Source organism: Lithobates pipiens, unplaced genomic scaffold (genome assembly GCF_037356315.1).
Source record: "Lithobates pipiens isolate NorthernLeopardFrog02 unplaced genomic scaffold, aLitPip1_a1.2 Scaffold_22, whole genome shotgun sequence".
In the NCBI taxonomy this organism is placed as follows: domain Eukaryota; kingdom Metazoa; phylum Chordata; class Amphibia; order Anura; family Ranidae; genus Lithobates; species Lithobates pipiens.
The window spans coordinates 44,972,145-44,995,886 of record NW_027507784.1 but is presented as its reverse complement, the minus strand read 5'-3'; the positions used below and the strand labels follow the sequence as shown (position 1 = coordinate 44,995,886).

Genomic DNA, 23,742 nt, shown 5'->3' with positions numbered 1-23,742 from the left:
ATACACCGCCGCAATGGATTTGAAATGAAACAAACAAGATGTGCTTTAACTGCAGACGTTCAGCTTTAATTTGAGGGTATTTACATCCAAATCAGGTGAACAGTGTAGGAATTACAACAGTTTGTATCTGGGCCGCCCACTTTTTAAGGTGCCAAAAGTAATGGGACAATTGGCTGCTCAGCTGTTCCATGGCCAGGTATGTTATTCCCTCATTATCCCATTTACAAGGAGCAGATAAAAGGTCCAGAGTTCATTTCAAGTGTGCTATTTTCATTTGGAATCTGTTGCTGTCAACTCTCAATATGAGATCCAAAGAGCTGTCACCATCAGTGAAGCAAGCCATCATTATGCTGTAAAAACAAAAACAAACCCATCGGAGAGATAGCAAAAACATTAGGTGTGGCCAAATCAATTGTTTGGAATGTCCTTAAAAAGAAAGAACGCACCGGTGAGCTCAGCAACACCAAAAGACCCGGAAGACCACGGAAAACAACTGTGGTGGATGACGGAAGAATTCTTTCTCTGGTGAAGAAAACACCCTTCACAACAGTTGGCCAGATCAAGAGCACTCTCCAAGAGGTAGGTGTATGTGTGTCAAAGTCAACAATCAAGAGAAGACTTCACCAGAGTGAATACAGAGGGTTCACCACAAGATGTAAACCATTGGTGAGCCTCAAAAACAGGAAGGCCAGATTAGAGTTTGCCAAACAAAATCTAAAAAAGCCTTCACAGTTCTGGAACAACATCCTATGGACAGATGAGACCAAGATCAACTTGTACTAGAGAGATGGGAAGAGAAGAGTATGGAGAAGGAAAGTAAATGCTCATGATCCAAAGCATACCACCTCATCAGTGAAGCAGGGTTGTGGTAGTGTCATGGCGTGGGCATGTATGGCTGCCAATGGAACTGGTTCTCTAGTATTTATTGATGATGTGACTGCTGACAAAAGCAGCAGGATGAATTCTGAAGTGTTTCAGGCAATATTATCTGCTCATATTCAGCAAAATGCTTCAGAAATTAAATGGACGGCACTTCACAGTGCAGATGGACAATGACTCGAAGAATACTGCGAAAGCAACCAAAGAGTTTAAGGGAAAGAAGTGGAATGTTATGCAATGGCCAAGTCAATCATCTGACCTGAATCCGACTGAGCATGCATATCACTTGCTGAAGACAAAACTGAAGAAAAAATACTCCAAGAACAAGCAGGAACTAGTTGCAGTAAAGGCCTGGCAGAGCATCACCAGAGATGAAACCCAGCGTCTGGTGATGTCTATGTGTTCCAGACTTCAGGCTGTAATTGACTGCAAAGGATTTGCAACCAAGTATTAAAAAGTGAAAGTTTGATGGATGATTGTTAATCTGTCCCATTACTTTTTGTCCCTTAAAAAGTGGGAGGCACATATACAAACTGGTGTAATTCGCACACCGTTCACCTGATTTGGATGTAAATACCCTCAAATTAAAGATGAAAGTCTGCCGTTAAAGCACATCGTGTTTGTTTCATTTCAAATCCATTGTGGTGGTGTATAGAGCCAAAAAGATTAGAATTGTGTTAATGTCCCAATATTTATGGACCTGACTGTATGTGATAGACCAACAAAGTGGCACATAATTGTGAAGGGGAAAAAAAAAAAAAAAAGATAAATGGTTTTCAAATTGTTTTACAAATAAAGCTATGAAAAGTGTGTGTGTGGGGGGGGGGGCGCATTTGTATAGCGCCCCCTGGAGTCAATAATTTGTAGAACCACCTTTCTCTGCTGTTACAGCTGCAAGTCTTTTTGGAGATGTCTCTACCAGCTTTGCACATCTAGAGTGGGACATTTTTTCCCCATTCTTCTTTGCAAAATAGCTCATTGTTAGTTTTCCTCCACACCAAGCATTTTATTTTTAGGCCATAAAGTTAAATTTTTGTCTCATCTGACCAGAGTACCTTCTTCCACATGTTTGCTGCGTCCCCCACATGGCTTCTTGAAAATTGCAAACAGGACTTCTTATGGATTTCTTTCACCAATGTCCTTCTTCTTGTCGCTCTTCCATAAAGGGCAGATTTGTGGAGAGCACGACTAATAGTTGTCCTGTGGACAGATTCTCCCACCTGAGTTGTGGATCTCTGCAGCTCCTCCAGAGTTCCCATGGGCCTCTTGGCTGCTTCTCTGATGAAAGCTCTACTTGCCCGGCCTGTCAGTTTAGGTGGACGGCCATGTCTTGGTAGGTTTGCAGTTGTGCCATACTCTTTCCATTTTCAGATGATGGATTGAACAGAGCTCCGTGAGATGTTCAAAGCTTGGGATATTTTTTTTTTTTGTATAGCCTAACCTTTTTTAAACTCCACAACTTTATCACTGACCTGTCTGATGTGTTCCTTGGCCTTCATAATGCTGTTTGTTCACCAAGGTTCTCTAAAAAACTTCTGAGGGCTTCACAGAACAGCTGTATTTATACTGAGATTAAATTACACACAGACGGACTCTATTTACTAATTCTGTGACTTCTAAGGCTGGGTTCACACCGGAGCGATGCGGGAATGCCGCAAATCCGCGGCGTTTTCCCGCATCGCATGCCTCCCGGCGGCAGTTCACACTGCCCTATGCGGACTGCTGGGAGTGTCAGTGAAATGTTAATGACACCCCCAGATCAGTTCGCATATCGCAGTGCGATCTGCAAACTCGGACAGGAATCGGATCGCATGGTGTGAACACCCATGCGATCCGATTCTGCTGCGGACCAAAAAAAGGGTCACGTGCGAGTTTGCGGCGGGTGCGATGTGAATTCAGCTATACTATCTGTATGGCTGAACTCGCATCGCACAGAGATCAGATGTGATTTGCACTGCAGTGCGGTGCGAATCAAATCCGGTTCTCGCTGCCGCAGCGGTGTGAACCCAGCCTAAAGGCAATTGGTTCCACTAGATTTTAGTTAGGGGTATCCGAGGAAAGGGGGCTGAATACAAATGCACACCACACTTTTCACATATTGATTTGTAAAAAATTGGGAAAACCGTTTATCATTTGCCTTCCACTTCACAATTATCATGCCACTTTGTGTTAGTCTATTACATAAAATCCAAATAAAATACATTTACGTTTTTGGTTGTAACATGGCAAAATGTGGAAAATTCCTTCAGCCCGTTTTCAGTTTGCACCAGGTTAAGCTGCACATTATTGTCCTAGACCAGTGTTTCTCAACCTCTATACTTTGTAGGAACCCTCTTGAAAAGTTTAAAATCTTGAGAACCCAAACATTTTCAGATCTACAGCTCACAGAACATTGGATCTGATCAGCGAGCTGTAGATATAACAACAATTATTGTAGAAATAGCATTAAATAATAGAATATTAGAACTCACCCAACACTAACATTATGGTGTGACCAGGGCACATAAAATGAAACTGTTTACTTTATGTCCTTGCCTAGGGCCTACATTAGAACAAGCCAAAAATATTCTATGCAAGTAAAATCTGCATATATTTTCCATTAGTTTTAATGCACATATGCTGTGAACGAGTCTTACTGAACTTGAACAAAACTTCCAATTATTTTGACTCATAAATAAGACAGCAAACTACGGGAGCAGTTGGGCCTTGTTCACAACATGTATGCATAAGAATTGATAGAAAATGGTGCAGATTTTGAAATGCATTGAATACTATTGTATTGTTCACACTATGAGACGTGCATTTTCCTAACATAGTTCTCTGCAAGGACCTTTCTACAGGTATGTGCCCCGTTCACACCACAATGTTGGTGTACTTTGAGTATTTTCCACTGCAGAAAAATGCATACAAGTTCAGGGATGGACTGGTCATCAGGACTACTGGGAGATTGCTGGTGGGCCGATGGCTCAGTGGGCCAGTTTCAGCAGCCTCCTATTGCCTCGGAGGTCCGCGGCGATCTACCTACCAACAGCTGGCGCCTGACGTGATCCAGATCCAGATTTAGTCAGCATGCAGAGTAGCGCAGGAAGCTCCTGTCTGTAATAAGTTCTCTTTCTCATGTCACGCATCGCTGTTCGCTCCCCGGCGACCCCTCCTCTCTTTTCGGCTATCCCCATTGGCTTGTGACATCATCTGGGATAGACGAGAAGAGAGGAGTGGCCGCCGGGGAGCGAACAGCGCTGCGTGACATGAGAGAGAGAGAGAACTTATGTGCCCCATGCCCTGATGTGCTATGTGCCCTGTGCCTTGATGTGCCCCGTGTTCTGATGCGCCCCGTGTCCTGATGCACCGATATGTGCCTTGATGCATCCCGTGCCCTGATGTGCTATGTGGCCTGATGTGCCCCATGCCCTGATGTACTATGTACCCTGATGTGCCCCATGCCCTGATATACTATGTACCCTGATGTGCCCCGATTTCCTATACCCTGATGTGCCCCATGCCTTGATGTGCTGTGCCCTGGTATACTGTGCCTCAATGTTGGGTGCCCTGATGTACTGTGACCTGAAGTCCTGTACCCTGATGTAGTGTGCTGTGTCCTGATGTGCCCTGTACACTGATGTGCTGGGCTCTGTACCCTGATGTGCCGTGTCCTGATGTGCTATACCCTGATGTGCTGTGCCCCGATGTGCTGGGCTCTGTGCCCTGATGTGCTGGGCTCTGTGCCCTGATGTGCTGGGCTCTGTGCCCTGATGTGCTGGGCTCTGTACCGTGCCCTAATGTGCACTGTACCCTGATGTGTTGTGCCCTGGCCCAGTCTGGATGAAGTCTAGGGCCACATTTTTGTCCCAGTCCAGCCCCGTACACGTTGCATATTTCTGTGCAGAACAAATATGCACATGATACCAATGTTATTTTCAATGCATATTTACAGCCAGTACTGTCAATGCACATTGATATCTGGTGCCTCCTCTACAGTATAGTTCCAGCTTCTGTGAACTCAGAGGGTGGTGCCAGGAGGAGTGCTGAGAGTGGGAGCATATGCTAGAAGGTTGCAAGAGACAAGATCCTGTGTACGGTAGCGGCTGAATGCAGACTGCAGCGGGGGAGCAAAGGGTGGGAGCGGGGGCGGACTGACCATTCGGTCCCTGGGCACTAACCGAGGGCCTGACGGCCACTAGGGGGCCCCATCAGTGTTGCCAGCCAGTGTAAAAGCATGGACAGTTTGTAAAAATCTGTAGATTTTTACATCTTTCTCTGAAATGGCCACTACCGACATCATTTTGCTATGCAAATCTCGAGATTGTAGCTGCCCCACCTCTCCACCGCCTCCTCAGCCAATGTGAGCACAGTGTACATGCCCCCTTCTCCAGCGTGGATTTTTTAACACAGGAGCAGGAGATGCCAACAAGTGGAGGAGAGGAGGGGGACAGCCTGCAGTGTTGGTGTGCTGTGCACTGCTGCCTGATAGAAGGTAAGCTGGCTGAGCTGAACTAAATGGATTCTTATGTTGAGGAGAGGGGAGGGGGGAAGGCTGTGTTACTAGAGATGGCCTTGCGGTTCGCCTGGCGGTCAGTTCGTGGCGAACTTTGCTCGTTCACGATTCGTCAAACCGGTGGACTTCTGGCGCTGTTCGCGGCGGACATATTTGTTTACATTGTGAAGAACTTTGACCGATGACACATCCATCATGGGGTACAGGACAGCCAATTGAGACATTTCAGCACATGGACATACCCCCTACCTTATAAATAGACCTGATCTGGCGGCCATTTTATATTCTGTCTTTTGTCAGTGTAGGGAAAGGACGCTGTGTGGAGCAGGGACAGTCAGTCTAATCACTAGCTATTATTATTATTAGGTCCACAAAAGTCCTTTTAAGGACTGGTATACGTGTACAGTATATAGGGTTGTAATACACGTATAATATACTTTCTTTCAAAAATAGGAAGCATATTATAGTGTACTGCTGTGCTGATGAATGCTGACCGATTCTGCAGTTGTCTTTTCTCAGTGTAGGGAGGGACAGTTTGGTGTTTGGAGCAGGGACAGTCTGCAATTCACTAGCTACTAGCTCCACAAAAGGTCCTTTTAAATACTAGTATAGGTGTACAGTATATAGGGTTGTAATACACTTATAATATACTTTCTTTCAAAATATAGAAAGCATATTATAGTGCACTGCATGCAGTGCTGACCCATTCAGCTGACGTTTCTCAGTGTAGGGACAGTTTGGTGTTTGGAGCAGGGACAGTCTGCAATTCGCTAGCTACTAGGCCCACAAAGGTCCTTTTAAAGCAGAGGTCCACCCTAAAATGGACCTCCGCTCATCGGAATCCCCCCCCCCCTCCGGCGCCACAATCGGCACCTTTCAGGGGGGAGGGGGGTGCAGTTACCTGGATAATCCAGGTAACTGCACCCACTTCCGGGCTAGCTCTCTGCGGAAAGGGGCGTACGTTACGCCCCTTTCCGCAAACGCCCGCCCCCTTCAGCAAGTGCCCCGCTGCCTGCTGGGAAACACACAGCTCCCAGAGGCAGCGGGGACCGTCCGGATTGCGCCGCGCGGCTCGCGCATGCGCAGTAGGGAACCGGGAAATGAAGCCGAAAGGCTCCATTTCCTGATTCCCATACCCAAGATGGCGGCGGCAGGACCCGCCAGACGAGCGAGCGATCGGCTTCGGGTGCCGACATCGCGGGCACGCTGGACAGGTAAGTGTCACTATTTAAAAGTCAGCAGCTGCAGTATTTGTAGCTGCTGGCTTTTAAAAAAAAAAAAAAAAAAAACGCGGAGTCCCGGTGGACTCCCGCTTTAAGGACTGGTATAGGTGTACTATTTGGTGTGCAGTATATAGGGGTGTAATACACGTTTAAAATACTTTCAAATATAGAAAGCATAGTATAGAGCATTTCCACTGTGCAGCATTGTGACTGCTGAGCGGTTCTGCAGAGATACTACAAAGAGTGACAAACGCAATTAGAAAAAAGTATTATAACTGGTGTGATAGATCAGTGGCCCCCAAAATGACAGATTGAAGCGGGGTGTTTATTACCTTCTTCCACATACTTACTGCACTTCTCCAGAGACTCTTGTCACAGGGTCATTTAAAAAATGACAGGCAGAGGAAGAGGCAGGCCCTTCCGCAGGGGTGGTAGGGGTAGGGCAGGAGCAACAGGCTTGAGCCAAAGTGGCAAATTACAGAAGGTGCGTTCGATTACGTCAAAGGATGCACCAGCCTTGGTTGAGTGGCTCACTCAGCCTTACTCTTCTGCACCCTCCACATCCTCTCAATCTGCACCCTCTTCGCTCTCTGCTGTGTGCACCCCCAAAGACACTACCACCACAGGAATTATTTTCCGATCCATCACAAGACATTGCCGATGCACAGCCATTCTTGGCATTGGATCAGGAAGAGGAGGTAGCAACAACCGCCACTTAGCAGTCTGACGACAGTACCCATATCAGCCCAAGGAGGTTGGTTCCTGGTGATGCTGCCTACTCCGAGATCTCTAATTATAGTGGTGGGGAAGGTGACGTCAATGATGACGTGTCTAGTGATGTCACGTGGGTGCCCACAAGAGAGGAAGAGGAGGGGAGTTCAGAGGGAGATATGGACCAGCAGATAGGGAGGAGAAGCAGGAAAAACTTACATTGCACAGGAGGGACAAAGCAGACTCCTAATGTATCAAGAGTGAGGCATCAACCATGTACGGTCACATCTGGGTCACCTGGCTCCACAGTGTGGGCTTTTTTTAACGTGTCCGCTGCTGACAATAGTGTTGCCATCTGCAGCCTTTGCGGTCAACGCATAAGTCTCGGTAAGCCCAACACTCACCTAGGGATGACCGCCTTAAGAAGGCACATGAGCAGCCATCACTGAGCCCAGTGGGAGCAACGGAACCCACAAAGCCACACTCCAGGCTCTCACTGTCCAGCCTCTTCTACTTCTCCTTTCCCTCAGAATTGTCCTCCACTCCACCTTCCATCATGCTGTCCTCACGTTTTTCTGGGAAAAGGCAGGCTTCCGTGGGCCAAATGTTCAAGCATAAAAAAAAATGATGATGTCGGATAACCCTCTTGCCCAACGGTTGACCGCTGGCTTGTCAGAACTGATAGCCCGCCAACTACTGCCATATAAACTGGTGGACTCGGAGGCCTTTCGAAAATTTGTGGCCATTGGAACACCACAATGGAAGGTCTCAGGAAGGAAGTATTTCTCACAGAAGGGCATTCCAGAGCTATATGGCCATGTTCAGCAGCAAGTGAATGTATCTCTGGCACACAGTGTCGGTGCCAAGATATATCTGACCACAGACACGTGGTCTAGCAAACACAGGCAGGGAAGGTATATAACTTTTACTGCCCACTGAGTGAACCTTCTGACGGCCGTCAAGCATTTAACCCGTGGCACCCATGTAGATTTGGTTTTACCGCCACGGATTGCATGCAGGCCTGCCTCTTCTTCTCCTCCTCCTATTCCATCTTCCCTCTCCTCCTCGGCTGACTCCTCCTTTTCCGCTGCTAGCGTCTCTTCCGCTGTGCCGCCAAGGATCCCCAGAACCTATTCGACATGCCAGGTGAGACGTTGCCATGCTGTGCTGCATCTGTTGTGCCTGAAAGCCAAGAGCCACACTGGCCCTGTACTCCTTTCAGCTTTGCATTCACAGGCAGATCAGTGGCTAACACTGCTCAATTTGACAGGTGGTAAAGTGGTGTGTGACAACAGTGCCAATCTGCTTAGCGCACGGCTCGCATTGCTGACATTCAGCGGCGACACAATCTGCCGGTCAGATGTCTTATTTACGATTGCCTGGCGCAATGGAACTCAACTTTCTATATGCTTGATAGGCTGCTCCAGCAGAAGTGTGCAGTTAACGACTACCTGTACGAACTCTGCGGCAGAACAGGTTCTGGGAGCTTGTTTTTTTTCACCACGCCAGTGGCTGCTCATGCGCGACGCATGCAGACTTCTGTGCCCATTTGATGAGATCACCAAACTGGTCAGTCACAGCCATGGCGCCATCAGTGACATGGTACCTTATGCCTTCTTTATGGAGCGTGCATTGCATCATGTCATTGATCAAGCCCTGGAGGAGCAGGAGCGGGAAGATGAGGAAGTCGCAATGCTGGATGAATTCCCAGGGGGGGCTACTCTATCTGAGACAAGTATACAACAGGAGTCTGAAGAGGAGTCAGAGGAGGATGGTGTCAGGCGGATGAGGAGGAGCAAGAAAAGCATGCTTTAAACCTTTCTGGGATCCCTGTTGTTGTGCGTGGATGGGGAGAGGAGAACGAAGAGGATGACATTATCCTGGATGATGAGCAGGAGCCAGGCCACCACACCGCTTACAGTTTAGTGCAAATGGGCTGTCAGAATGGAGCACTTACAGGCCTTGCTTAGAGAAATGCTGCATTCTGCTTTTGCGTGCACTGGTAGAGGAGGAATTCCCACTCCCAGAGAAAGAGTTGCGGGTACCAATCCAACAGCGCCTGCAAGAAGAGGGCGGTTTGAAGATGTGTTGGTTACTTCTGATATGAGATCATTCTTTCAGCCCACCCATTGACAGGTGTCATCCGGATCCACCATCAGGGAACGCCTAGACAGACAGGTGTCCGACTACATCGGGTTAACGGCCGATGTGGACGCTCTGAGAAGTGTTGAACCCCTGAACTACTGGGTGGGCAGGCTTGACTTCTGGCCAGAGCTTGCCCAATTTGCAATGGAACTGTTGGCTTGCCCCTTGTCCAGTGTCCTGTCCGAAAGGACGTTCAGCGCAGCAGAGGGGATCATGAGCGATAAGAGCACTCGCCTAGCTCAAGACAGTGTTGACTACCTCACATTTATAAAAATGAATGAGGCATGGATCTCGGAGGAATTCAACACATGTGACCAGTAGACCATGTATATGCATAACTCTATAAATTATTTATATAATCTGTGCTAGATTATATAAATCATTTATAGAGTTATGCATATACATGCACACGGACCTTTTTTTCTACCTTTGGCTCACTTCCTTGTACAAAAAAAAGCAGACCCTACTATATGCCCGTACCCTCCTGTTTGAAGAGGTTGAGCGGTGTCATTTTTTTGGCCCCCGCAGCGAGTTGCTGTTATCAGTGCTGGTGTCAGTGCTCTCTATCTCATGCTGGTGTGGTGTCAGTGCTTTCCATCTCGGTGCTGGTGTCAGTGCTCTCTATCTCTCTAGGTGCTGGTGTGGTCTCAGTGCTCTCTGTCATGGTGCTAGTGTCAGTGCTCTCTATCACGGTGCTAGTGTCAGTGCTCTCTGTCACGGTGCTAGTGTCAGTGCTCAGTCTCTATTGTGGTGCTGGTTTCAGACAGTGAGGGAGATAGCAGCAGAGTGTGCTGAACTTCTATAATCTCTGCTACACCTCCCTACTCATAACCTGCCCACCAGTACACAGACACAGTCTCCTCTCCTGTATTACCACATCCAATGTCTGTGAGCTTCTGGGGCACTACAAGTCCCAGCATGCCAGGAGATGGGGGCAGCAGTGTGTTCCGGATGATTTTTGGGTGAGAAGTGCTGGTGTGTGTGTGTGTATACTATGTATGGATACTGTGCATGTGTGTGTATATATGTAGAGGGTTAATTGTGTAGGTAGGCTTTAACACCAGTCTGGCCAGGCTGTGTTTGGAAATTCTGCCTGGTCATGTGAGCAGTGAGGTGCACATGACAGGCCAAAACCAGATCTGGTTGGATGTTTGTGTATCAGCCTTCTCGAAGCCAGACAGTGGGAGTGCTGGGGCCAGCTGAGGAGTCTGGGAAGGGGTACTTAAGCAGGTGTGGGTCACGTGTTCGGGTTCCGGAGTTGTTCGTGAGACCCGTGTGGTCTGGTCTGGTTCCAGGACCGGGGTAGCCCCGTGAGGGGTCCTGATCATGGGGGGGTGTTCAACATCCCACAACATGTTCCTGTCAGTGGCCCCTGATAGACCTGTCTGGTCTGGGGTAGGGATCCGCCTGTTCCCGAGTCTCGGAACCTGCTGGTCCATGGCGCAGTAACTGAGGAAGGATTCAAGGTGTCCTGGTGTGCTCTCGGCTTGGAGAGGCATCACAGCTTGTGGAAGTGACCGGGGGAGGACTCTTCGGAGGAGGGCTGGCAAGTGGCATCCTGAGAAGTGCCTGGTTACTGAGTTGGGAAGGACATTGATGAATTCACACTTTTCCAGTACCACTGAGGAGACAGAAAATGTTCCAGGTACGGTGGAAAGAGGTTCCTGTTCACTCTTAGTTGATCGTTCAAGTCAACATGCTGACTGCCATGACTTCTGGCTAGAGATCTGTTCAGCTTTGAAGTACCCAGCTGCGAGTGGCTACTCTCTGGGTGGAAATAGAGACTTTGCTAAACCTGCAGTTCAAGATGCCTGAGTTCTTCACCTGTGCCCTCTGTTCCCAAAGAGACTGTTATTTGAAAGTTCTACTGCAAAATAAAACCTTTTTAAAAGGACTTCATCTGTGTCAGTGTACAAGTCGTTGGGTATCAACCCAGGGAACCCCTAGATGTGGAAGAGCAGACCAAGAGAACGTAACTGGTAAGGCCATTAAAGAGGAAGTAAACTCTCCCACTCTGATGCTTCTTTTTATTTAGTCTATTATAATAAGTCATTATCAGACTATAGCCACTGTAATCCAGCCCAAATCGCATATTCCTTACTGTTTAAAGAAACTTTAAAAAAAAACTTGTTTCCAGGGGTTAGGCAGCACCATCTAAAGTATTGTTTTCTGAGTCCACAGTGGAGTGTATTTCCTCCCTTACATTGAGCACTTCCTGTACTGTTAACCAAGCCTCCTTCTCAATCCAACATTTCTATGACAACCCTGCTTCCTTGTTCATAGCTGACTTGTTTTATTTCATAGTATTTACTTGTGCTGATGTCTAATGTTTGCCTTTGTCAGTCTTATCAGCTTCAATTGATAAGACTGCAGTAATGGCCAAGTTTACACTGCATGGCATGTCACATGGTCACACGGTGTGTAGGAGGAAGCTCTGAATGACTCTGCAGCCTTCTGGGAGTTCAGTGTTGTGTGCTGTAGGAAGTCCTGATAACAGATAGATAAGACTTAGAGTGTGCCGTAATTCAGGGGAGATCTGGGCATGCTCAGTGACTTCATTCTAAAGAACAAAAAGGATTACAACAATACAACAATACTAAGTAAGGAGATATCTACACGCAGTGTTCATTTGGGTTTTTTATGCTGATTTACATGGGACAAAGTTGTGGGGGAGGGTTTACAACAGCTTTAAGTCCAGGCCACTCTGCAACAGGTTATGGCCACTACATATGTATATTGTGCGTGTGTGTATAATATATATATATATATATATATATATATATATATATATATATATATATATATATATATATATATATATATTTTACACACACACATATACACTATGTATGTATACTGTGCATGTATGTGTTAGAGCTGCATGATTCTGTCCAAAATGAGGATCAAGATTTTTTTTGCTTAGATTAAAAAGATCACCATTTTCTCACAACATAAAATCTTTCACATTATACAGAAAAAAAAAAAAAAAAAAAAAAAAAAACTTTACTGGTTAATTTTTATTTATTTTTTAAAAATTCATTAAAGTAATTATTTTTTTTTTAATTGCATTTGTAAGACCGATTCGCAAATAGTGTGACATAAAATATTGCAACAACCACCATTTTATTCTCTGGGGTGTCTACTAAAAAATCTATATAATGTTTGGGGGTTCTAAGTAATTTTCTTGCAAAAAATAAAAAAATATTTTAACTTGAAACCAACAAATGTCAGAAAAAGGTTTAGTGTTTAAACTTTTTTCGCTTACACACAAAGTCTATTCCATTGACAAATTGTTACAATGGGTGGTTACTTTTTTTTTTTTTAACGAAAGGCAAATCCACTTTGCACTAGTAAGTAAAGTCGCTGTAGATCCGAGGCGGATGCGCAAGGAAAATAAAAAAAAGAGCATTTTAGCTTGCACATGATTGGATGATAAAATCAGCAGAGCTTCCCCTCATTTCAGATCTACCCGTTAGATTTAGAGCGACTGCACTTCCAAGTGCACTTGCGGTGCAAAGTGGATTTGCCTTTCGTAAATAACCCCCCTATGTTTATACTTAAGTTCAACTAATAAAGAAGGTTGTAATTCTTGGCAGACTGCCCAGTTTTTCTCTTCCTTTCTTTAGTCAGCTGTGGCTTCAGAAAAGCAGAGAAAATTCTTTCCATAGAAAGAATTGTGAAACACTTTAGTCAAGATAGCGATAACAATTCTTGATGATTAATTGTGCAGCTCTGATGTGTGTGTGTGTAAAAAAAAAAAAAAAAAAAAAAGTATATATATATATATATATATATTTATGGTCGGAGCCCTCCGCTCTAAGAGATATGAAAGAACACATAAACACGTCACAAAACTAACAACATAAAATAGACCTGAATTGTGCCCTTGGTCTGCTGTAAGGTAAGCCCTGGTGAGCTGGGCGGTGAGCCTTGGTCTGCTGGGCGATATGCCAAGAGAAGGCGGCAAAAGACTTGGTTTAGGGAGGTAATTATTAATTTATGTACAACAAGACACTACGGGGCAAAGTTGCTGAAGGCTCAGGACATTTCCACTTGTGGATTGGAGATGTATCGAGTAAAGCAGGTGGATTCCCGCCTGCCCATCTTTGAACACATGGACTGGGATCCCATTTCGTGAGGCTGCTGATGCTGCTCCAATGCCAAAGAATGTCCAAGAAAATTACCAAGGTCCTGGCCTAATTTGCTCAAAAGGGACCTGACGTGACTAATGAATTGGTTGCTGCCTGGGGTACTAATCGGGAACGGTAGTAATGGGCTGTCCTGCGAGGGATCAAACATATGGGCCAAAAATTGATCTTGGATGGACACGGGGCACCAGGCTTTGAGAGTTTGGAAAGGTTTGATGTCAACCCGTGGACCGGACTATTGTGTTTTGGACACCCTGAGGAGCAAGATGAAGTAAGTCTGATGGCGTGTGGGGTGGCGTCTACGTAACACTTTACAACTGGGATGGTGACAGTATTCACTGGGGCGTAAGAAGCTGTAGAAAGCCAGGTAGATGGCTGCTTGAACGACCAGGCTGAATTTATCCAAAGGGGAATGTGACAGGATGAAAGACACATCTCGGAATATGGCGCTGGTGACGGGTATCCGTTTGATACTGATTTGGGGTCATTGCCTGTGAATGCCACACAACATGGTCTTGACCGTATGGGCGGCAAACAAGACGGTTTGTTAGGATCTCATAAGGGGATGAAATACTGGATGTCAGCTGAGTGGGGTCTAAGGTATTGTGTGACAATGCCAACTGTGTGTGGTGGCATAATATGAAGACCAGGATGTGATGGAGAACTCTTGGTATTGCTCTGGGGTTTGAGGCTAGTAACCTGACATGCAGTAGAACCTCTAGGCTGCACGGTAGGCCTTCAGGGTGTTGTGAGATAATGAAAGATTAACAAGGCAGGTAGCGTTGTGAAAGTGTTGTTTGAATCCAAGGTTAGCTACGACCAGTGTGGGATAAGAGACATGGTCGGGTTGGTTCCAGGTTCCAGCAAAAAAATAACGAAGCAAGGTTAACGGGTAGTGCGTCAGCCAGATTATTGCGTTTGTCTGGGATGTGGACGCATAGGACGTTAGATTGGTGCTGTGGGGATAGTGGCACCAGCCTGCGCAGGAAGGCCACGATGGCCGGCTACTAGGACCTCCTTTATTCATAATTCTGGCTGTAGCTTGGTTGTCTGTGGCGAACGTCACCGTTTGTCCTGCCCAGTTGTTGCACCAGACTTGAGCTGCTGCGACAATGGGGTAGAGGTCGAACAAAGAGGAGGACTAACTGAACCCAGGAATCAAGAGGACTTCTGACTGCCATGGCCCTATAAACCCAAGTTGGCCAAAAAATTGAGGCGAGGGCCTGTGGAGGCTGTGGTGACCATGACTACCTGAGATGAAGAGAAAAGCTGAGGGAATACACATTGGCATGCCATTCCAATTTGTGAGAAATTCGACTCTCATGGGCAGATCTGCTATAGCTGGCACATCTTAATTTAAGGATTTAGTCAGGGTCTTTACCTGGAAGAGAAACACTAAAAGGTGGGAGGTAAAGGATCACCTTGAGTCTGGCTGCCGCCTTGGCTGAAAGTGAGCGGTGATAGTCAAAGGATGGGCACCCTGCGTACTTGTGACCTGCTGCATGCAGATACGGGTCCAATTCTACCCTCCTGTTGGGGTTGCTCTGCCTAGCATGTCTCTGACTGTCCTCAAGGCCAGCACAAACTCTGTGACAGTGAGCTTGCGATTAAGTAAAGGGTCTCTGGCCTTCAGGATGACGGAGACATCTCCCCGCGAATATGACTTGTTCTAGGCCAAGTTGTGTACTGCTATGAGGAGGGATGCTAAGTTAACGTTGTTGCCATCCAAGATCTCCTCCTAGATGCCCTGCTAGGACAAGGTGTGCAGGGAAGACGATGGTGCAGAAGTTGGGTGTATCTGTAAGTGAAGGTGCGGGAATGACGGTGGTGACTGGAGCTGGTAGGGGCACGGCTGGGCGTACCTCCAGGGCTGTCACTCTGCTTGGACTTCGGCGACTGCTGTTGACAGTGTGGTTACCCAGGAGTGCAGCTGAGTAGTCGCAAAGAAGATAGACTGAAGTGGTGCCTGGAAGGGCTGCCACTGGCGGTGGAAACAGTAGCCTAAAGGCTTGGTTTCCTGGCTGCGGCAGGGTAGGATTTACTCCTGTGACACCGTTCTGCTATGAGTTTTTTATTTATTTATTTTTTTTTATTGGTCCAAGTTCTTGTGAGACTGTAAACTGCCGCTTGCTGAGCCAGTAAAGGGAGATGGCAGGGCTGAGGCAAAGTCCTCACTGTCTGCCTGCGACATGGCGTCAACTAAAAGCAAGGGGGGGTGTGCGTATGTTTGAGGTAAGTTGCAAAGGTAGGAGGGGATAGTTGCGTTTGGGTAGATAAGATGAAAGGCGGAAGGAAACAAGAAGAATAGGGCAAGGGGTTTTTTTTTTTTTTTTGGGAGATACTGTCCAAACCTGGTGCAGGGTGGACTAACTGGTGTTCTAACTGGCCTAAAAAGGGGAAAGCGACAGAGAAAACGATGAGCAGCCGTGTTGCTACTGGAGACGATGAGTGGCAGTTTGAGCCACTTGCTGAAATGCTTGCAGCGATTGCAAGGAAGCGGCCTTATTTGAATTATGAGGTGAGAATGAATGAATGGATGAATGAGGTGAGCAGCTGTGTTGCTACTGGAGATAAGTGGCCGTATTAAGCTATTGCAGAGATGCTTGCAGCGATTGCAAGAAAGCAGCTTTATTTGAATCTATAAATTAAATTATAAGTGTGTAGGAATGAGGAGAGCAGCCGTGTTGCTACTGGAGATGAGTGGCCGTATTGAGCCATGGCATTGATGCTTGCAGCGATTGCAAGGAGCTTTGCTGAAAGGCGAAAGAAAAGGTTATAGAGGAAATGTGATTATGTAGGAATGACCGTACGCAACACTGAGCAAATTGGTGGAGAGAATTGTGTATGATCATGTATGGATAGACTGAGAAAGTCAAACGTAAGTACTGCTGAATTCGTACAGTCGATGTGACTAGTTTGAACCGGGCTATAGCTATGGAATAGTCTGCAAAAGATTTGACTAATTTGAGTCGGTGATGCAACAGGATTCGGCTTGGTTGTTAGAGTTGCGTTCGGCAAGGACTGGAATTGTTGTGCCGATGCTGTGACTAGACTCGAATCCTCCGTAGATGCGACTGAGAGGCTCGTATATGGGATCCGCCCATATCGCTGAGGATATGGCTGGGTTCGGATTGATTGAATTGATGGTGGTTGAAGGGGCTGGTGATTTGCCAATGATCCAAAACATAGAAGCAAAGTTGCGACTAGATTCGAATCGGCCATAGATGTCAGGTGACTACTGGGCTCGTATGGCAGATCTGACCGTATTGCCGATGATATGGCTGGGTTCGAATCAACTAAATGGTGATGGCGGTTGAAGGGGCTTTGTGATTGCCGAGGATCCGAAACATAGAAGCGAAGTTGCGACTAGATTTGAATCGGCCGTAGATGCGAGGTGAGTAAGAGGCTTGAGTGTCGGATTTGACCTCATCGTCGTGAAGTGAACGGCTCGAGTAAACCCGCGTTGGGTAGAAAGCCCGAAATACATGAAAGATGACATAGAAAGACTTACGGTGGCGCAAGTGTGACTTTTTGCAAAACGAACATGATAAACGAACATGATAACGTAACTACTAGAATTTAGAAGAGCGGTACCAAGTCCTACTTACGACAGCGAGTGTGTAGCGGTCCGAGCGTGGGACAATCGATGAAGATATACGACCGATCTTGAAGGTGCAACTACGTGGACACGCAGTGAATTGGCAGAGTCAGCCTGTGCAATGCTTTTGACACGAATCAGCTTAAAAAATGTATGAGATGAATCTGATATAAATTGGCAGTAAGGAGTATCTGATACGAATTGGTTGTAGAGTGTATGCCATTCCTTACTGTGAAACCAAACACCTATCAACCACCCATCCTCCAGGCTAGTCAAGTGCAGGAAAGACATCAGGTGGGTTTAATTACACCTCAATCAGCCACAGAAACCCATACAAACAATACCTGTTTATCTCAAAAAAAGGATGAGAACAGTGAATCTTATAACCAGTGAGTGGCGAGTGATATTGGAGAACGACCGACAGCGACTCGGAGGCTTGGATCTATGAATGAATCGTATGTTTGGTAGAAGGAATTTACGAATGTACTATGCCTGTGCCGAAAGATGTCGGGACATGAGTGTCAACAACTCAGAGGTAGGTTTCGCGAAAGGGGTGCAGGATAGTAAGCATGATAAGCCGCAAGTTTGCACATGATATGAAAAGATTCGGATACTACTTATCTGCGACCATGAGCGGGAACCGCAGACGAAAACCACGAATGAAGAAGCCGAAGTGCACCTGCGATTGGATGCACAGATAGTCGACCGTGAGGGAGCTGAGAAGAGTCGGCCCCTTGATGTGCAGTACCTTGCACTGGAACCGACACAGACCGTTGTGGGTGGTCTGATTAAATACCCTCCAGGCTCCTCCCATAATTACGGGCCACCATACTGGCCCTCTTATATATATGTGTATATATATATATATATATATATATATATATATATATATATATATATGCGTGTATACTGTGTGTGTGTATATATATATATATATATATATATATATATATATGTATATATATATATATATATATATATATGTATATATATATATATATATATATATATATATATATATATATATGTATGTATGTATGTATACTGCGCATGTGTGTGTATACCAGGGGTGGCCCATCTGTTAAGGGTGCCGCCCCCTCTGTCCCACCACCTCCTATATGTAGAATGCATAGATTCAGGATGCCGGGCGTATGAATTACAGAGGCGGGGGGAAGGGGGTGTTTTATTTAAGCACCTGTTTAGAGCCATAGGCTCTAATAGGCTTCAAAATAGGGTGGCCTCAGAGTGCAGAGTGCTCAGAGCCCATCCGGGTATGTTAGAAAAGAAAATGAATATTTGCTTTTTTAACACTGAACCACCTCTCTGCCAATCAGTAAGTGCGGGTCTTATACCCATCAGGCGATTGACTGAAAGGACAGGCGCTCCTATTGAACGCCTAGCAGGAGGAAAGAAGAGACGCAGGGAGTAAGCATGAAGGACACAGCTCACCTCCACCCGACCCATAGCTTGCCGCTGCCTGTCCCACATCTCACCGCCGTTACCCGCTGCCTGACCTGCCACCAAGATGGGGTAAGTGCTGGTCAGACAATGGTGGGTGCTGGTTAAATGCCGCCGGGGGGGGGGGGGGGGGGGGGGTCACAGTGGCTGCATTTTTTGGGCACAGTGGGGCTGCAATTGATGTTTTTTTCCAGTATTTTTCCCATTTTGTATGCACCGCCCCCTTAAAAAATTTGAGCACCAGACACCACTGGTGTATACTGTATGATCAATGTGTGCCCACTGCTGCTCAACAGAAGTCGCTCTAACAATCCCATACCTGTGAAAATCCATTTGGGGCCATCTGAATAGTGCTCTGCTGAGCTTGTCCTCAGATAGGGCAGCAGAGCAGGTCTGGGTGCGTGCCTGTGCGGTGATATCATGGCACACATCAAGCATGGCTTTTATTCACATGCCCCATTGCCAGATCTGAGGCCAACCACAGCAGTTCACTATTTTGCTGGCTCTGCGACTCACTCGCACAGTTCAGAGCCTGCCTACCACACCAAGCACCAAGATGCAAAGGTGTGTGCAAGAGGACACTGATGGAAGGTGACACTGGGGGGCTCTGCCGTGGGGTGGCATGCTGGGGGGCTCTGCCGTAAGGTGTTACTCTGGGGGCTCTGCCGTAGTGTGGCACTCTGTGGACTGTTATTATAGGGAGAATGTTGGGACTTTGATGTAAGGGAGGACTCTGATGTGAGCATAGCGCTCATCCTGACTGCTTTACTATATATGTTGTTTTGTTTGTTACTTACTCCTGACCCCCCGCACTCTGTACATTATACTGTACATAGACCTCACCAAGGTGTTCATTGTCTCAACAGTTGCTGGTTTTAATTAAGTTCTTCTGTAATGTTCCCTCAGTAAGCCAAAAATATCCTTTTTTGTGCATAAAAAAAACATATATAATGGAAACATTTATGATCCTTGAAAACAAATGATCCTTTGACTGAGATTCATTTGTGTCTGAAATTATCAGCTGTGACACAGTAATTCGAATTTTATGGGTACAAGGTCTGTGATATGTTTGCTTTGTATACAGCAGATGCAGATTCTGTTCAATCCTCTTTTAATACTCTCCCACTGGTCATGCCCATTGTTCGCCATGGTGCACTATGTATGCCGCAGTCATCATCTCCCTGGTAGGGGTCCCAGTGCAGTATTTTGTCAAGGGGCCCATGATGCTGTTAAGGTGGCAATGCCCATGAGAGGCTCCTGGTGAATTTACTGGGTCACCAGCTCTAAATCTCCTGCCACTCAGCATGTCGCTGAGCTTGGTGCCCCTCCCCTCAGTGGGTATGCCCACATTCATGTTGCTTCAAAAAAAAAGATGACTGCCACATGGCGGCCATCTCTAAGCCTGGGGGCCCCATAATTTCCTATTGCCAGGGGTCCCCATGAGTTGTTAGTCTGACCCTAGTCCCACCCTGGTTTCACAGCATATTTTTCTACACGTGTTTTTTGAATATTGTTTTTAGTTGACAGATCTATACAATATATTTGTTGGTAAAAACCTAATGCAACTCACCTGAGTCCCTTAAGGACAGATCCTTGTAGCCCAGATTTTCCAGAGTTTCATGTTTCCAGCTCACTCTGACTCTGTATTCTGGATCCTTCAGGAGCTCCTTGGGAATTGTGACCACACTGCAGACACTATAGGTCCCATCAGGAATATCTGTGAATGTCTCTGTGGATGGTAAGGCTTGTTGTGGGTCCCCCACTCCATGTGCCCATCTGATTGTGATATTTTTGGGGTAAAATTTCTCCAGAGTGATCGAATACTTCAACTCCCCAAAGACAATTAGACTTCTTGATACCGGCTGTAACAGCTGAGGCTTGGCTGAAATTAGATACAACAAGACCAGTATGAATAAACAATTTTTGACATGAGAAATATTAGATACCCATACGCTTGTATTGTCATTTATCCCACAGGAGTCTGTTTATAAGATATTCACTATGTGAATGTATCAACCATTTGCATAGTGGCCACTAGGGTGCAATGGAGTGCAATCAAAAAACTCACGGATTGGATCGTTCCTCGGATCAGAGTTACGGATCGGATCATTTTTTGGATCACTTACATTACATTAGTAATTACATTTGCAAAAACCTGTGAAAATTCCACCCCCATATAGTCCCCACTTTAATATCCACATCATCTCCCCCACTGTAATGGACATCTCCCCCACTGTAATATCCACGTCATCTCCCCCACTGTAATGGACATCTCCCCCACTGTAATATTGGCTGAGCATGGCTGGTTACGGCTGGGTATTGGCAGAGTATTGGCAGAGCATGGATGTGACTGCAATTGTCACAGAGCAGCACTGTGGGCACTACAGATGCAGCCCACAGCGCTGCTTCCATCCGATCTTTCCCCTCCACTGTACAGATCAGTATACAGAGGGGAGAGAGGAACCAGCGTCATGAAATTTGTTTACAAGTGATCGATCCGTCATTTGATGGAGCGATCACATTGTAAACGGCCTTTCCTAAGCGCTCTGCGGATTGTGGGGTATGCCGATCCGAACAGGTTGACCCGTTCAGATCACGGATCGGTGACGATCCATTGCACCCCTAGTGGCCACAAATAATCACTGTATTTTAACCCTAATATTTTTATGTGCTAGATGCAACAGCAAAATGCTGCACTCAATCCTCCGGATACAAGGATTTACAAATAATATTCAGTGGCAACCGCTCATTAGGGGCCCAGGGTGCGGCCCCCCTAATCCATGCACCCAGCCCCTAATCAACATGCAGGGCACCAGACACGGATTCCAATGGGGTTTTTTTTTTGTTTTTTAGAGCCGGAGGCTCTAATTGGCTTAAAAAAAGAGTGGGCCTCGGGACGCAGAGCACTGTGCCCGGAGCCCACCCTGTTGTGTGACATTAACAAAATAATATTTGTTAACGTCTTCCTGTTTCTCCTCCGGGCAATCAGGAAACAGATGCTGAGACCCGATTGGCCGGGAGGAGAAGCGATGGCTGGGACATGGAGGAGACAGAGGGCGAAGCCACTGCCACAGCCACGACCTGCATGGGATTCGTGCAGGGCTAACGCGGGGTCCGGCAGGCCAGAGAGCAAGCGCGCCGGTGACCGGGGGGGTTGTGGGTATGGTGTGTGGTGGCGAGCTTGACCGACGGGGGAGTTAGTGTGGGGTGGTGGGTTGGAGCAACGGGGGGGGGGATGTCCATGGTCAGGTCTGTCTGCTGCCCCCTGACTGATGGAGCACCAGCCGCCACTGATATTTAACCACTTAAGTCCTGGACCATTTTGCTGGCCAAAGACCAGAGCACTTTTTGCGATTCGGCACTGTGTCACTTTGACAATTGTGCGGTCATGGAACATGGCTCCCAAACAAAATTTTTTTTCCCACAAATAGAGCTTTCTTTTGGTGCCATTTGATCACCTCTGCAGGTTTTATTTTTTGGCTATAAACAAAAAAAAGCAACCGTTTTGAAAAAAAACTAATTTTTTACATTTTGCTGTAATAAATATCCCCCAAAAATGTATATAAAAACAACTTTTTTTCCCTCAGTATTCTACATATTTTTGGTAAAAATAAAAAAAAAAGCGCAATAAGCGTTTATTGATTGGTTTGTGCAAATGTTTTAGTGTTTACAAAATAGGGCATAGTTTTATGGCATTTTTATTAGTATTTTTTTTTACTAGTAATGGTGATCAGCGATTTTTATTGTGACTGTAACATTATGGCGGACACATCGGACATTTTTGACACATTTTTGGAACCATTGTCATTTATTTAGCAATCAGTGCTATACAAATGCACTGATTCCTGTGTAAATGACACTGGCAGTGAAGAGGTAACCACTAGGGGGCAGTGTATGGGTTAAGTGTGTCCTGGGGAGTGTTTCTACATGTGGCACGTCACTGATCTCTGCTCCCGATCACAGGGAGCAGAGATGAGCGACACTGTCACCAGGCAGAATGGGGAAATGCTTGTTTACATTAGCATCGCCCCGTTCTTCCTCTTTGTGAGGCAATCGCGGGTATCCCTGTGGCGATCGAGTCCATGGGACCCACGACACGACTCACACAATGGCACACAATGGCACGGCGGCAAATTTAAAGGAACGTACAGGTATGCCCATTTGCCCAGCCATGCCATTCTGCCGATGTACATCGGTGTGCGCCAGTCGGGAACTGGTTAAATTAAAAAAGTGCACAAACTCCTATACAGTTGTGCTCATAAGTTTATATACCCTGGCAGAATTTGTGATTTCTTGGCCATTTTTCAGAGAATATGAATGATAACACAAAAACATTTCTTGCACTCATGGTTAGTGTTTGGCTGAAGCCATTTATTATCAATCAACTCAACCAACTGTGTTTACTCATTTTAACCGCTTCAGCCCCGGAAGGATTTAACCACAGCAGCCTGCCTCATCAGTGCATAGCTCCAGCTGCAAGTTCGGTACCTCCTCCAGCAACCAACATGAGTGGCCATTGTAGGACTGGAGAAAGGATAGCCACATCCCCAAGTCATCTCGCATTGGCTTGGTGAAATGGATATAATGGGGGGGGGGGGGGCAGCCACCCCCTTTGTGGCCCATGCCCAGGGCTTTTTTTCAGCCGAAACTCTGCGAAACAGCGTTCCACCACCTATAGCAGCCAGTCTGTCAGTCAACACTGAAACCAGTGCAGGAAGTTCTCTATATTACTTCGTCCACTGGGTGTATTCTGGCGCCGGGCACCCAGAGCACCTTCCCCACACTTGATGATAGGTGCTCCGGATCCAGACGCTGCAAAAGTAAGGAGTTTTTTAATCTGGGTCTTTCAGAGGTATCTTCTGTCCCCATGCTGCCTGTCAAATAAGTGTAGCAAGGAGCCAAGTGAAGCTCTGTGAAAGTCTTCCTCAGCTCTGTGTACAGTGCTGATGATCTGACAGGTGACGCTGCACAGAGGAGACTACACAGTAGGCCAAGGGAGGGAGGGGTAGGGGCCTGTTCTACCTTATATAATGGAGCCGACTGCACCATTCTAATCCTGTAAAGATAAACTGAGCTTTAAACTTT

The 23,742-nt window shown here is 46.4% G+C and overlaps 1 protein-coding gene across 2 annotated transcripts in view; it reads right to left on the bottom strand.

Moving 5' to 3' along the window:
* LOC143923712 (uncharacterized) overlaps nt 1-23,742 on the bottom strand; it is a 128,079-nt gene that overhangs the window by 50,270 nt on the left and 54,067 nt on the right. For both annotated transcript variants that reach the window (XM_077447520.1, XM_077447521.1), the window contains exon 6: nt 20,228-20,539. In XM_077447520.1, the coding sequence (XP_077303646.1) occupies nt 20,228-20,539 (312 nt within the window). The remainder of the gene's footprint in view (nt 1-20,227; nt 20,540-23,742) is intronic.